Source organism: Octodon degus, unplaced genomic scaffold, assembly GCF_000260255.1.
Source record: "Octodon degus isolate 3935 unplaced genomic scaffold, OctDeg1.0 scaffold00028, whole genome shotgun sequence".
NCBI classification, from domain to species: Eukaryota; Metazoa; Chordata; class Mammalia; order Rodentia; family Octodontidae; genus Octodon; species Octodon degus.
The window spans coordinates 10,725,163-10,741,701 of NW_004524604.1; the positions used below are offsets into that span (position 1 = coordinate 10,725,163).

Below are 16,539 nucleotides of genomic sequence, written 5' to 3' on the forward strand. Positions count from 1 at the left end.
TATATATTTGGTACTAGAGGTCACATTTTGGTACTTCCCTCAGGCAGAAGCAGACAGTGAAGCTAGATGAGGCATGACAATGGGGTCAAATGTTACAGTTTTGTTGGTCCTTAAAACAGGGTAATACGTTCTCCCTTTTTCTATAGTAGTCAGCCACAGCATCATTCTCAATGACAGTAATACCAGGTGCAACTTAACTCACACACTGTTTTATTTCGTTTTCACAGCAGTCTTTTAAGATTGGCATTATATCTTCACTTTGGATGAAGAAACCGAAGCGCAGAAAGGCTAAGCAAGTTACCCAGGGTCTCACAGCCAGGAAGTTGTAAGCTGAGATCAGAATCCAATCCAAGGTTTTTTACCAAAGCCTTTACTCAGTGTGCTATGCTACACCATTTCTGATGGTAGTACAGATTTTACAGTGATCTGGCTGGTGTCATCATTGGTACAAATACTGTTTTTCTGTATTATTAAGGTGTGAACCCCCCCCACAAATTTTCTAATGTGAAAATTACATAGATTTTTTTTTCAAAACATTATAAAGACCTTAGCATGTGGTAGGAGTTTGTTGAATAGTATTTGAACACTTGGAACTAGACCTTCTTACTTTTTGAAATTCTCTATTGTTTCTAATGCTTTCAAAAATAATTTCTCTTTAAAATAAAATAAAATAAAATAAAATAAAATAAAATAACAATGAAGAATTTTTCTCTTTTCTTCCCTGGCCCACTTTTGGAGGAAGAGCTCTGCTTTGTACTGAAGAACTTCTTTCTTTCTTTCTCTCTTTCTCTCTTTTTTTCTTTCTTTCTTTCTGAAGGCTGATCTTTTTTATTTTTTCAAGGAAGTACAAAATAGTGTTAAAACAGAAAACTTACAAGTGATACAAAATTTCACCTAACAAAATAATCTGAATTTCTCAGTATTTGTTGCAGTGCAGTGTTGTCCTCAAATTAATTGTTCATATCACCAGACATATGCATGAGACACTTTTTTCCCCCAACTCTTGAGGTTTGAGAAAGTCAAGTTACGTTTAGTAGGTCTTATTTCTTTCTTTCCTTGCTGTAAATACCTCCAGGTTCTTTGCCACCTCTCTAAATACCCCCATTATCTAACTGGAGTGTGGTTTTTTTCCTTGTCTGGCTAACCCCACCTCATTGTGCAATTCTCAGCTGCAGCCTCATTTCATAGGGTAGCCTCCCTTGACTCCTGGAGTTGGTTGTTCCATTCAGTCTCCATCTTTCTGCCCTTCCAAACATCTATTTACACTATTGAAATATCTTATTTAAAGCTTGCCTTTTCCTACAGGAAGGAAAGCCATATCTAGCCTTTTTAGTGTTTCGTATATAGAAGCGCCAAACATATATTTGTTGGATCAGTGATGGACAACTGTGTCTTAGGAAGGCATTGCCATCTTGTAAAGACCTAGATGGACCAGCATGGTATTTGGACATTGTAGACATGAGAGATCAGTTTAGGCAACTCTACAGTAGATCTTGGTTGAGTCAGTTTTCTTTCTTTGCGTTCTCACTATTCTTCTTCTAGCAGCACAGATAGTGGTGGGATCTTGGGAAAAGGACAGACAGGTCACTCAGACTGTCTCTAATCTTGTTTTTAAACTAAGTAAACAGAAAGAGTCCTATTGACTCACAATGTGTGAGATTACCCAGGAAGAATATTTGGGATTAAAACTGTGTCTGAGTCAGGTGGAGTGACATGACCTATAATCCCATCACTGTACAAAGCCCAAGAAAAAGGATCACAAAGTCAAACACAGCCCGGATGACTTAGCAACTTCCCAAGACCCTGCTTCAAAAATACACACACACACACACACACACACACACACACACACACACACAGATATTTAGCTCTGTACAAAGCCTCATTTTTCAATCCCTAGTGTCACAAACAAAGCAAAACAAAACAAAAACATTTATGTGTAGTTGATAACAGAACATCCACTGGTTCGGCTGCATTTTTCTAAAGTTATAACAGATCAGATTTCCAGCTAGAGTTGAGGTTCAGGAGTCAAATTCATTATCGTTAGAGTATCACCACGGAAATCTTTAGTAAAAGGGGAAAGATTTATACGATCTGAAGAGAAACCAGAGTATCGTTAGAGTATCAATCAAACATAAAATTTACCTAGACCAAAGTCTTAAGGTATGTACTTCAAGACTAGTGCTGCCATTACCTCTTGGTGAGGGCACGGGGAAGGCCTGGTTTGGGTCTCATTTTTTTCCTTCCCAGGGTTATTCCAAGACTCTGATAAATGCACACAATGGAAGAGAATTAATGGCTACAACACATAAACTTACTCATAGTGTAGTTCGTTCTGCTCCAGGAAATCTTCCACAGTGACAACATCTTCTGCTTTAACATGGAAATCAACTGTGCTGTGAGGTTTGATTTGAGCAGCAGAATCTGGTTTCCAGAAGTCAATCTAAATAAAAATCAAGATATACTCTTTTAGATTTATATAATTCAGTACAGGCATACTCTGATAGGACACTGTGATGCTATTTCACTGAGTTATTTTCAAAATAAAATGACCCACATAGTCTCTTAAAGATATCTCCATTAAGTGTACAGTTTGGGACTAAGCAATTAGATGTCTACAAAAATATTTACAAATACATACATAACCTTAACTGATTATTAATAAACATGAAAAACATATTATTATTTTTCTACAATGCCAATTAACTGCAGTATTCTGTAACTGCTCCTTTCTACTCATTGATTTTCTGGAGTACTTGTTGTGGTAACAGTCTTAGTGATGATGGGTAAGTATCTGAATGAGTGATAATGAAGTAGCTACAGTGAGCAAATTTTGTGGAAAAAATTGAGCTTTCCTATTTATTTATTTATTTATTTATTTTTGGTATTAAGTACAGCATCTATAGGGTCTCACTACATAGTTCAGACTCATAGTGATCCTCCTGTTTTCAGCCTCCCAAGTGCTGGGATTACACCACGCCCAGTCTCAATTGCTGTCTCAGGGTGCCCTGGGTGTGGGCACCCTAGCACTGCACGCAAGGATCAAACCCTGGTCCCTGCATCTACTTAAGCAGGCACTTTAATCCACTGAGCTCTCTGGCTGGCCCTCCCTTTCACTTTTTAATGAACTTATTTTAGGAGTTAATCTTTGAACTTGATTCTATCCATGTCTTAGTAATGTGTAAAGCCAGGATCATCCTTGACCCATGGAAGGTAGACAAAAAGAAACAAGGTATTTTTCCACAGCAGTTGTCTGGGCATCATGGCTAAAATGAGAATACACTTGGGCATCCAGTAATGTCCTGACATTTTTATTTAGTTAGTTATTTTTCAGCTATTGTTGAGGACCTATTTTATTTATTTAATTTAAAAAAAAACATGGAACACTTCACCAATTTGCGTGTCATCCTTGCACAAGGCCATGCTAATCTGCTCTATATCGTTCCAATTTTAGTATATTTGCTGCTGAAGCAAGCACTGAGGATTTATTTTCTAATGGGCTCTGTGTCTGAGATTATGGATATCTCAGAAGGCAAATTAGGAATGACCTCTGTCTCCATGGAAGAACTTCAGAAGAAATACAAAATAACAGTGTGACACATTTGATGATCCTAATGGATTTATTGGTGGATGTTTAGTTTTAAATGTCCATTGTCCCCAGAAAACTAATAACTAAACTATACAGGTACATGTAAGAACATGTTTTCTTGTTTCTCCCTTGTGCTGAGTAGAGGCCCAGAAGACTGGGAGCCTGACATTGCATCTTTCTTTCCCTCTGTGCTTCATCCAGTTCCTGTTTGGATGTCTGTGGGTCAGTCTTAGGCTTGATACGTGAGTGATGGTGATACTAAGAACCATTGCTTGCAAACCGGAAAGGAAGTTTGGACAGTCTTAAGAGACTACACAAGAATCTGGGGAGGTAAGGTTTTAATATTATTTGATTTAACATATATCTGTGGAGAAACCAGTAAACTTTATCCTGTTCCAGCTGTAGTTAAACCGCTGTGGAAGTCCAGCGGGTTCTCAGTCCTGGGTTAGGCCTACAGAGAATTCTAGGCCAATGGAAGGCAAGAACTGAGCATCTATCCAACAGGATTCCGGAAGCAAAGGTGTGAATGTGGCTCTCACCAGAAGGGTCAAAAGGAGAAAGTATTGTTGGTTGAGTAAGTATTAGTTGTAGCTCAGTGAGTCAATGGTTACAGGATAAAGATGAGAAGTTAAAGGACAGAGGAGGAAGTACAAAGGCATGACATGATAAGAACAGAGAAAACAGGAGGTGATAAGTTCTGGTTAGCCAATGTTGGGAAGAGAAGGGCAGTGCAGACAAAGACATTATATGATAAAGTGTATTTTTGAAAGCTAGATCTGCACTACATATGCCTCTCCATCCAAGGCAAGAAGCAGAAGAAAGTGGGACTTTAGTATAGACACAGAAGTCTGGCACTGGTGAAGCACACAAAGCCCCGAGGCGTCGGTAGCTTACCTGGACAGTGCTGACTTACTTGCACATAACTGCTTGGACTTTTCCTGTGCTCAGGGGAGTGCTTGCTTTCCAGATCTGTATGTCTTTTTCCCAGAACTTGGAAAACCCAACTATTAGCTCTAGCTTGTCAGGAAATACCAACAATATAACTTTCTATAGAGCTACTCGACGAGTAACTCTGAGTAGTTGTCTAGGTTCTCCAACTCCTGAACTTGGAATAATTTTGAAATGGTGGAATAATTTTGAAATGTGTAGTTTGTACTCTTCTGTAAATTTCTCTGTGGGCTGAGTTCTAGCAGTCCTCTGTGGTAGCCAGCTTAAAAATACTGTACTTTTGTTGACTGCCTTCCCTTTACTGTGTCATTTCTCTTTTTAAAATTTTCTTACCAGTGTTACCTGCACTCTCAAACAAAATCCTATCAAATTTTTGCCTCAAGGTTTGGCTCTTAATGGGCCCCTGTCAAGATGCTAGCTTTCAGGGCTGGTGGTATAGTTCAGCAGACTAAACAGTTGCTTAGGTAAGTACAGGGATCAGGGTTTGATCCCTGGCACTGCATGCTGTGCTGGCCCCACCCCCTGGTGCACATCTGTAATCCCAGCACTAGGGAGGCAGAAATCAGGAGTTTCACTATGAGTCTGAGCTGCATAGTGATACCCTGCACACACACAAAAAAAGAAAGAAAGAAAGAAAAAAAACATTAAATTTGTTTTTAAAAAAAGATGCTAGCTTTCAAGGGCCAAGGAGATAGCACAGCATCATCAGTGACTGCCTGGCAAGAGTGAAATCCTGAGTTCAATCTCTGGTATGCCAAGAAAAAAAATGCTAGCTTTCCACTCCATACTGTTTTTGGAGGTAACTGTAAGACAACCTTGAATATTATTCTCCTTCTGTTTTTTTTTTAAATTTTTTGGTATCAGAGATCATACTCAGGATCTTGCACTTGCCAGGCAGGCACCTGTGCTACTGAGCTATCTCTCCAGCCCATGATTTGCTTTCTGATGTTAAACTGAAACTTGCTTTCTATAATGTCCTAAGCTCTTGCTCATTGATTCTTGCTTTGTCCAATATTGGAACACTGTAAAATTCTGTTGTAACAATAGATTCTTTAATAGAGCATTTTTTAGGTATATTTTTTTAGTTTTTATTTTTTTAAGTTTTATTCATTTTAATGAGAAAAAGATAAAATCTCAATGAAACAGTTTCAAAACAGGTTAGGAGGACATTTACAATAATCAATACATTGCATATTAACAGAGCATATTGATGAAAAGTTGCAGACCTAATGTGAGGTTCAGAATTTTAGTTTGACATGGCTATAATTAGTAAATCTGTTAATATCTACCAGTGTAAAGAGTTGCAAGTGTGATGTAGACTAACTATCCTATAGTCTCCACCTCTGTGCAGTGGGACAGCCAACTATCAGCTCCAGGTGGGCAGGAACAACACTATGTCCCCATAACTGCTTATCAGTTCCCCAAGTACGGACACAAAAAACTCAAAGCATCAACATAAGGAGATAATATGGGTTTCAAGAAGTAGTCAAGAATTTATGAATGACATTAATGCCAAAAATTTAGAAATGAGGTAAAACATACACAGAGAGGAGAATTGAATTATATATTCAGAAATTATGAAATAGAAGTTGTAAATGATAAATGTAGGGAAATGAGCGGCAGAAAACCATACAGAATATTTATTGAATGATAGGGGGATATCTTTAAGCAATAACTTGGTGAGAAGATCAATTTAATTAACCAGGTGGGTAACAAACAGAGTTTTTCCTAAACTGTATCACAAAACTAGCACAAAAGCAAGATACAGTAGCATATATGCTTTAAATTCTGTCAGGAAGAAGATTAGAACACAAACACCAAATATTGATGTTGGAAATCTTTGGTTCCTCACAAATTTGTTCTTTCGTATTGCATTTGATTGTAAGTCAACCACCTCACAGATCCTTAATTTATCTTGCAGATATTTTTCTTTGTTAGAAAAAGAAGCAACTTCTATTCCAAGCCTAATTTCAGACAGCAAGGAGGAAACTTCGGGTGTGACAGCAACGACGAGAACACAAGCAGACCATAGCTATGTTATCAGAAATATGGAGAAAAACACACCAAAATTCAAGAAAGTCCAGAGAAATCAGATTAGGTGTTATGGTGACTATCTCTAAAAGGAACCAATGCAACTTTGATTGCAAGGAGATAAAATAAAATTTTTACTATACAAGAAAAAAAAAAAGAAAGAAAAACAATTACAGGTGAAGAAAGAAAGGCTGCTAGAATGCAACGTGGTCACAGATCTCTCCAGCATACTCAGAACACGTTTAAAAGGACACGTTCAAAAGCTGAAAGGAAGGACGCATGGCCAAGGCTGAATACAAAGACTGGATGCCCTTGTAATGATCTTATCAGGAAGGCTACCACCCAAAATATACCCTTCCACATGACTGCTAAGGGAATAAAATTCTCTGTATTTCATGATGGAAATAATACAAAAGAGAAAACAAAACTGTTTCTTACTGTTGGAGGAAAAGCATATGTTTGTGACTGAAGGCGAAAACGTAGTCCTCTAACTTTTTTGGGTCCTGTATTGTCTTAAGAAAGATTTGATGCTAGTGATTATTGTTTCTACTTCTAACAATAGATGAAATTACCATTAAGAATTTTTCATATGTTATTTGAACTGCAATCCTGCTTCTGGAAGAAGTACACAGAGGCCCAAGTAGATGAAGGGATGAGTGATTATACTATTATATTATACAAACATAATTTATAAATTATATTCAGAAGCCCAGGTCTAGTGATGGTAACAAAGGCTCATGTAGCCCTTCCTATTTAAATTATTTTTAAGTGCTTTATTTTTAATTCTTTTAAATCTAACAACAACAATGCTCTAAGGTAAATGGTATTATCATGGTTTACAAATGAGGAAAGTAAGACTCAGAGTAGGGTCCAAGTCTCAAGCAGCAAGTGGTAAGGTCAGGAACTGATCCCCGGCATCCCGAGACCAGATTTCCTACTCTTGACCATCATAAAATGCTGAATTTTAGATAACTTACAAAGAACTGCAGATGTGATTATAAAACATTCTCAGCAATATTGGAAGAATGAGAGCTTAAAGGGCTCACTAGAGACTAGAAGAAAATTGTCTCAGATTTTGTAAAACAGGTGAAGTCCAGAAGCAGGAGCTCCTGGGGCCTGGCATGAGTTCTGGCAAAGCTGCCGACTAAACTGGAAGCAGATGGAGTGTGAGCTCAGAAAAGGGAGCTATGGTCTCTAGGAGCAAGCATGATTCAAAGGAAGAACAAGTCAGGTCCGATTAACGTCATCTTAGTATTGGAAGAGACCACTAACCTGGTAGAATACTGGATCTCCATCTCAATAAAGTATTTGACGAGGTCTCTGCATTGATATCCTTTTTACAAGCTGGAAAGTGGCACAGCATTAGCTCTAGATAAACACCCCACTAACTCAGAGTGGCTGAGCAAATTTATCCAGGGAGGGTTAATGAATCACTTTTAGTACTTAATGTGGTGTCCGGTGCACAGGAGATTCATGGTAAATATGTACTTAATGAGTAAAACATAAAGGACACATCGATTCTGTGCTGAGCCCTGATTCACTTAATACTTTTCTTCAGTGACAAAGATAAAAGTCAAGAAGGCATACTTACAGAACTTGCTGGTGATGCAAAAATTAGAGGGAAGAATTATTTCCTTAGATGTCTGAATTTATTTTAAAAAGGATCCAGACTTGTTGAAAGCAGGCTATCAAGATACATCTTAGCAGCATAAATCTAAAATCCCACATTTAGGTAAAAAAAATCAATTAGGCAAGCACAGAAGGGGGGATGCCTTGTTTGAGGGTAATGTATGTGAGAAAAAACCCTAATGGTTTTGATTGAACACAGACTTAACAGAGGCCAAGCATGTTCTATGGCTGTTCAAGATGCTAAAAAGAATCTTAGATTCCATTAATAAATGTTCCCTTTACAAATGAACGTAGGCAATGTTCCTACAGTATGTATTAATCAGAACACACTTGGGGCCCTGATGTCAGTTCTGGTAGCTACATTTAAACAAAGAAATAGAGATAGAAAGACTGAGCTGTAATCAGAGGAGACCAGAATGCTAAAAAGCCTATAAAGTTATGCTAAAGGAAATGACAGAAAGCCTGAAAAAGATAAATCTTGAGGGTAACACAGTGTTTGACTCTTACAATTTAATGAGTTCAAGTTAGAGGAGGCAGATTCTAGTTCTATATAAGAAAACTAAGATGATTTGTAAGGAAAATGAGTGATTATATAAGTAGGTAATCTATTGTTTCTGGAAGTGCTTGATGCTATTTCTTGGGAGGAAATTCTAGATTTCAGTGGAAGAATGGAATAAATGCCTTGAAACTCTCTTTCAATCCTAATCTTCATTTCATGGCTGTGGTACTATTTCTTCCTTCTTCTACACCTGAAAGACTAAAAACTGAAATGCAGACTGATAAATGAAGGACAGATATTTAGGAGCAAAGGGAGTATTTTATTTTGTGTATTCTTGAAGAAATAGCATTGGCTGAAGCAGAAATACTTGTGGTCAACAGTAGCTTCCTGCCACAAAACATATGTAGTCAAACATGTTGATTCTGTTATCTGTTGAAATGCAGACACAGTGGTTTTCAGAAAGTAGGAGAGAGATTTCAGTTTCTTGAAAGCAGAAGAAAAGTAAGGAAGTCACTCATGTTTTTATTTTTCCTTTTTTTCCTGCTTTCTTTCCAGGCTTACATTCTATCATTAAGGGAACCAAAATCAAGGTAATGAAAACGCAAGCATTTGACTTGAAATGAAAGAAAATCAAAGAGAACAGATGATACATGAGTTGTGGAAATGAATTTGAAGTTGGACAAAAGCCTAGTTTATCAGGAACATCCAAGTCGATCATTTTTCTCTTTTGCTTTAGAAGGGTGACTTCACAGGACAAGTTTTATAGTGTCCAAGACAGTTCCAACTCTTTCAGGTGTTGCACTCACAAATTGTTTAAAAGTATACACGGATCTATAATACTGTGCCACGTACAGTGATCTAATTTAGGAGAAAGAAGGTATCGAGACATTAAATACTTTTCAGATTTTTATTTCTTGCTACCAAAAATGCTACAGTTATTATTTCATGTTATTCTTCCTTTGATGGAATCACAGCACAATAGACTTTTAAAGTAGATGTGAAAAGCGGACAAGGATACAGCTCAGCAGCAGGCAAGCACACGGTCTTGAATTTGATTTCTGGTACCATCGCCCAACCCCAACCCACCCCCCAAAAAAATCCCAAACCCTAAAGTATAGAATTGTTACTTACCTGTCTGGCGCTGGCCAACTCATGCATTAAGTTCACATGATTTTCATTGTCAACACTGACACGGAAAACTTTACTTCTAAATGGCGAAACAGCAGAAAAATAAAACATTTAAAATCAGATGTGTCCAAACTCTTGGGCAAAGAAGAACTAATTCTTTAAGGAACTGTTCACCTACCCTTCAAAGTCCTCTCCAGAATGATGAGCAGATGCCAAGGCTGCAGCCACCAGAATCAGGGGCACCAACATTGTGCTTAACCGTGTCAGCTGGACAGCCAGGGCCTCACCTGCTCTTATAGTCCAGAGTGTTCTTTTCTTGTCTAGATGGCAAATATACACTATCAGAATTTCTTTCTTTTCTTTTTTTTTTTTTTTTCGTACTGGGAATTGAACTCAGGGCCTTGAGCTTGCCAGGCATGTGCTGCGCTGTTGAACTCTATCCTCAGAGGACACTATCAGATTTTGATTAGTGATTTTCTTGGCAGTGTTGCTTGGTAGCTGTGTGAGGTCTGAGAAGATCTCTCTTGCAACACCTGTGGAAACAGAGCAAGTAATCTCATTAGTTATTTAATATGAATGATAGACCTTGAGTAGGCTGGAGGAAATTGAATTTTAAATAAAATGTATGTTCTACTCTTCTTTTGTTTAAACTGAGAATTATACACAGCGAATTCTATAGATTTAATTATGAATTTGATGAGTTTTATCAATGTATATACATTTATATATTTATCAGTATTTTTGTTTATGTTATTGGGTTGTTCTTTTTTTATTAATAAATAATATTCCCTTGGAGGAACAGACTATAATTTGCTCATCTATTTTCCTGTTGGTAGATGCTTACACTATTTCCAATTTTGTCATTGTCATGTCAAACTGTAATGAACATTTTTGAACAAGTCTTTTTGTTGCCATGTATTTTCACTTGAATGGGAGTAAATATCTAGTGGAACTACTAAACAGTAGTTTAGAGGTAGGTTTAACTTTACAAGATTCTGCCAAATATTTTTTCCACAGTGGTTTTACCATTTTAAACACCTCTTCCCATCCAGTTGCTTTGAGTTCTCTCCCCTTTTAATTTTTTATTGCCTAATTATGATAATTTTATTGAGTGTGAAGTATCTAGTTATTTTAATTTGCATTTCTGTGATGATTAAACATATTGAATATCTTTTTTTAATACCTTTTTGTGAAGCATCTATTGAAGTCTTTTGTATTTTTAAGAGATTGGTTGTTGGACTTTTCCTTCTTGTTTTGTAACACTTTTTTATGCAGTTTAAATACAGTTCTGTTAAAAGTCTATATTGCAAATATTTCTTCCCTTGCATATTCACTTCCTCGTTTTTATCTTTTGATGAGAAAGCATTTTAAGTTTTGTTAGTTCCATGTTATCTATGCTTTTCAGTTAGCTTTTACACTTCGTACTAGTCAATGCTTACTAGAGTCAGCTGAAGAATAGAATTCTGTCCTCAGGCTAAGGCTAGAGACCGGAGAATCCAGTAGAGGGCCTGGAGCCCAAGACAGTGGCCCAGGGGAGCACAGCCCAAGGCCCAGAGCCCATGACATCCAGCTGGGCAAGCCCACACCGAGAGGCAGAGGAAGCCACAGTGGAATAAAGGAAGAGGATCCAGTCTGCGCGGGTAGGCTGCAAGGTCCACGCTGGAAGCGGAAAAATCCGCAGTTGGCGCTGAGAACCAGGAGACCACGTCTAAGGCAAAGATAAAAGACACGAGCTGCCAGTGGAAGTACGCTCAAGGCAAGGGCGAGCACCAGAGCTCCTACTTGGTGAAAACTGAAGCGTCTCTGAGAGAAATCAGCATCAAATCTTGCTCTCCATTTATAGCAGAACTCCATTAACCAGAACCAGAACCACACTAACTCAGTTGAGGTGGGCGTTCCCACTCAAGGTGACATCAATTAACCAACAGTCACACATCTTTCCCACAAATTGTCTATCCGGAACTCTCAGACAAATTCACCCATGTTTGTTTATAGAAACTTTGTAGCTGGGGGGGGGGGCCTGCCCCTTAGCTCAGCTTTTTAAGTGGCTGCTTCAACAAAGCAGTCAGGCTCAGGTTGCTGTGGTTCCATCCCCAGAACCCAAACCAGCTAAACCTGCCCTGAAGGCATTCGGAGCAAAAAAGAAACTTTGTAGCTAAAAGTCCTCATGTATGGAGTAAAGTCTATATTAATGGCTTTCTAAAACTGTGGATATTCACTAGACTCTTATTTTCCCACTGAGCTGAATTGGTTTCTTTGTCAAAATTCAGTTGCTATAGATGTGTGGGCCAATTTCTGGATGTTTTTGGGGTTCATTGATATGTTTGTCTAATTTTATACAACTGCCACAGTGCCTCAATTAATATACTTTATAAAAATTCTTAAGCCTAGAGTCCATATAAGCCTTCTAATTATTCTTTTCTATGATTATTCTGGCTACTTTAAGTATTTTATATTTATATATGCATATATTTTAGAATACATTTGTCAAAAAATCTTCCTGGAACTTAGATTGGGATTGCATTGAATCTGTGGATCAACTTGAAGAGAACTGGTATCATTACAGTATTTGGCATAGAATTAGTGAAAGTGTGAAGAGTCAGAGTTTATTCTATGTGCAAAACAATAAGCTGTCATAGTCTCATAGAGGTTGGTGGAAGGCATGAAACTTCTGGGTCAGAAACAAAGGCCTTTTACTCCTGACACAGCAAGCTGAGTAAACTTTGTTTGTATCACTTATTTTATCCCCTGGTCCCATGGGTATGATGTGCAGTAGGCCCAGTGGGTCCCACGTACATAGGTCTGTCTGCTATGAAAATACACTTGAAAAGATAATTCAGAATAAAATTTTTCCCCGGACAGAGAGAAACACAGGGACTCATGATACATAAATTCTCAACAGCACATACTGCTTTCTACACTTTAATGAATTTCCCCATGATTATGCTACTTGGTTGGTTACTCTGATCAATCTGACAGGGGCTGGAACCAAATCCATTCAATTTGTCTAATGTGGCATTTAATTAAAGTTAATATCAAGATGGCTCCAAATAGCATGATGAAGCCAATCTCCAAAGTGGAACTCAACCAGGCCTCCTTAGTGACCTCAAAAGTAGAATAAATTGCATAAATTACCAGTGTCTGCCTTAGAAAGGTAGGCAGGCAAATTTTCCTTACATTTTAGTATTGACTATTCCATTTCTCTTTAGGTAATAATTTGGGCATAAGAGCATCTATTAAGTAATTTTTGCATGAACTCTACCATTGCCTGTTAGGAGGTAGTCAAGGATATCATCTGTCATCTACATTAACCTTGGTTATTGCTTTGGGACTGCCAGTAAAGTCTTTCAGGGATAAAGTGCTATTTAATGCTTTTTCTGTATATGTATGATTAGGATTCAATGCATGATTGCATTCAATTGTCGTGTATCTTTAATTTGGACTAGAATTTCAACTTTTATCTTTATTAATGATATTTTCTTTCTCTTTCTTTCTTTCTTTCTTTCTTTCTTTCTTTCTTTCTTTCTTTCTTCCTTCCTTTCTTTCTTTTTTTTTGGTGGAACTGGGGATTGAACTTAGACCCTTGTACTTGCCAGGGAAGCGCTTATTCTGCTGAGCCATCTCCCCGGCCCCTATTAATGACATTTTCAAAGAGTATGGGTCAGTGACTATGTAGAATGTCCTTCAGTTTGGTTCTTCTCCATGATTCCCATGATCCAATTGACAAATTAAAAAGTTAAATTCTAACTGCATAACTTCGTCAATATTAGTAACCAAATGTTCAAAATCTGAGGTGGTTGACTTCAAAGGTCTTCCCTTTTTGCAGGTATTATTATTTCCTTCTCTGAACTCTCTTATAATGCTTTGCCATTATCTCTGTGTATATTGTTTATTTTTGTATAGTGGTTGAGTAATTGTGGATCTTTTCATTTTACTAGAATTGAAAGCTCTGTGAAAGATCAAACTGTGTATTATCATTTTAATTTGTTCTGTAGCAAGTGTAGGGTTCTTTAAGTGGAGGAATAAAGAAATAATAACCATCTGATATTTTCATAAAAATGTCAAGTTATTTTCACATTGTCAAGTAACCACATTATAGAGCGGTTAATAATAAGACAGGTATTGCTTTCTTAGGAAGGTCAAATTTTGTTCTCTTGGATTGTGCAAACCTTCTAGAATTTCTTTTGGTTTCATGACTACATAAAAAAATCACATGAGGGCTGGGTGTGATGGTGCACGCCTGTAATCCCAGCACTCAGGAGGCGGAGATAGGAGGATCATTGCAAGTTCAAGAACAGCATAGGATACAAAGTGAGCTTAAGGCCAAACTGAACTGCATGGTGAGACCCTATCTCAAAAAGGAAAAAGAAAATCACATCAAAAAATTTATAAGCTTACCTGAATTCATAAAATGACTCCTCGACCATTACTGTATTCTTAGAACTGTCAGTTTCCCTAGAGGGATTCTTCTTAGTCTCTTCTATACTTGAATTAATATCAAGTGGTGTCCACACAAGATGTCTCTAGATTACCAGAGCCATCTTACCTTATGCTCTGGGCTCCACGTATGCAGTAAACCGTATTATTTGCTCATTCTTCATGGATTTAAATTCATCCTTAAATCACTGTGTTAATTCTTCCACATTCTGACCTCATGCTTCCTTGTTTTTTTCCTATCCCCTTTCCGTACTGACTTTGCCTTTTGGATTTAGTTCTTTGTTAGTATCTTCGTAGCCGCAACCTTTATAATCCATGAATCTTGACTGGGTTTTTCCATTATTTTCCTAGGTTGCCTTAAATTCTATCTTGGTTGCATATAAAAATAAAACTGAGGTAGCTAAATGAAAGTGGGAATTTCTTATTCATGTAGCTGAAAAGTTTGGCAATAATACTATCTTCACAGGCTTAGTTAATAATGCTTATTAAGCCTAGACCTCTGTTTTGGTTAACTCTGCTATTAATGGGTACGGTTTTGCATCTGAATTAGTAACTCATTTGGAAGGCTTTTTTTTTTTTTTTGGCTGGCTCAGGATGCCTTAAAGGCAGGTCTGGTAAGGCATGAGGATCTGGTGATCGAACCACAGTATCCTGGGCCTGACTATGTTTGTATAAGCAGGCACTTAAACAACTGGGCTAAGTGGCAGGCCCCACTTTAAGATGCTTTTTTTTTTTTTTTTTTGTATTTTAGGGTGGGGTGTACAGGGTGTTTAGGGTCTTACTACTAGAACAGACTCATAGTGATTTACCTGTTTACAGCCTCCGACGTGCTGGGATTATAGGCATGTACCAGCATGCCCAGTCTCAGTTGCTGTCTCAACATGCCCAGGGGACAGGGCCGGCATGGCAGGCCTGGGGATCGAACCCCAGCCCCTTAATACTTTAATCCTCTGAGTTATTTGGCCTGAGTTCAACCAGGGATTGAACTCAGGACCTTGTGCTTGCCAGGCAAGCACTTATTCTACTGAGCTATCTCCCCAGGCCGTAGAAAGATAATTACTCTTCCCAAAATTTGTAACCCAAATCTTCAGATTTGGCCTAATTTATGACATCTATGTATGTATGTATGTAGCATCTATCTATCCTTGAAACACTTCTTGTGGTCCTGATGATGGGATGAAATTATTAGTCAAGTCTTAGTTACAGCTAGAACATAAGCCTTACAGAAACTATTTAATGCCACCACTGCTGTACTACTGCTGTGCTTTCTAGGAATGCTCTCAGGAAGTCTTCATTTTGTTTGTCACCAGCTCTCAAATCAAAGTCACAGGTTAATACCTTTGCTGGGAAAGTAAGCATCTAACTTTCACTTTGAAGCATGAAGGGTTGCTGTTTTGTATGGATCTTTTGCTAGAGCATTCTCCAAATTTAGAGTAAGGCTTCAGATCTGGATGGCAAAATAAAGAATAATGAAAATCTACTAAAGAAGCACATAATCACTTGTGGGTGACTTGTGGTACTGTATTTGGAAATGTTAAAAATTCTAGAGAATTCACAGTTGATGCTCTGTGAATCAAAGCAGAAGGCAATTATATTTTTATTAATAAAGTTTATTTTTGTTAGGTTATAAAAATTTTCTTAAAATTTGAGATTTTTGCCTTTTTTCTCATGTTTATGTTTTTAAGTTTCTCTCTTCTTTCTCTGTCTGTGTCTCTCTGCCTCTGTCTCTGTCTCTCTCTCTTTCTCTCTCTCTCTCTCTCCCCCCTGTTCGTGTGTGGCACATGTGCCAGCACTTGTGCACAGCTTTGGTGATTAATACCACAAGACATACCTTGTATTTGTGTTTTCTGCAACAGTATGAAATTTTGGAGAGTCTTCAGATTGACACAGATTTTATGTGGGGGTCCTAATTTCTGAAAGAGCATTTCCTTTTTTGTGTCGCATGTTATTAAGTAGAATAGGGTTCTAAGGTTAAGTATGTTGAACTTAAACAAAAGCACTCCTTGAGAGTATGGCTTCTTGAAATGTTTGACATTTATTGTCAATTATCAAAATAGACTCTGACTTATAGCATTTTCCAAGCATTTCTCCTCACAGTGGAGGATTGAGCTGGCCAAGTTCAGTTAAAATTAGAAGACCAGGGATCATTTCTACTGTTCTGCTGTGTTCTACTGTAGAATGTTTTCTTTAAGAACATCACTTTGGACCAGTGAATTTGGAAATACATTTGGAGAATTTTAGATTGAGTTCATTATTGAGGTTACATTATCTTAAAGGT

The 16,539-nt window shown here is 37.6% G+C and overlaps 1 protein-coding gene and 2 non-coding genes across 3 annotated transcripts in view; all 3 read right to left on the bottom strand.

Moving 5' to 3' along the window:
• Positions 1 to 10,073, bottom strand: part of Cpb1 (carboxypeptidase B1) — a 30,635-nt gene extending 20,562 nt beyond the window's left edge. Inside the window, exons 1-3 of the mRNA XM_004629198.2 lie at positions 10,003 to 10,073; positions 9,828 to 9,903; positions 2,319 to 2,443 (exon numbers count right to left, since the gene is read on the bottom strand). Of these exons, the coding sequence (XP_004629255.1) occupies positions 2,319 to 2,443; positions 9,828 to 9,903; positions 10,003 to 10,073 (272 nt within the window). The remainder of the gene's footprint in view (positions 1 to 2,318; positions 2,444 to 9,827; positions 9,904 to 10,002) is intronic.
• LOC111816222 lies at positions 2,003 to 2,114 on the bottom strand. Its single transcript, XR_002820671.1, has one exon. It is a non-coding gene; the product is annotated as a U5 spliceosomal RNA (small nuclear RNA).
• Positions 3,373 to 3,474, bottom strand: LOC111816227. The gene has a single exon (XR_002820674.1). It is a non-coding gene; the product is annotated as a U6 spliceosomal RNA (small nuclear RNA).
• Positions 10,074 to 16,539: the final 6,466 nt, after the last annotated feature.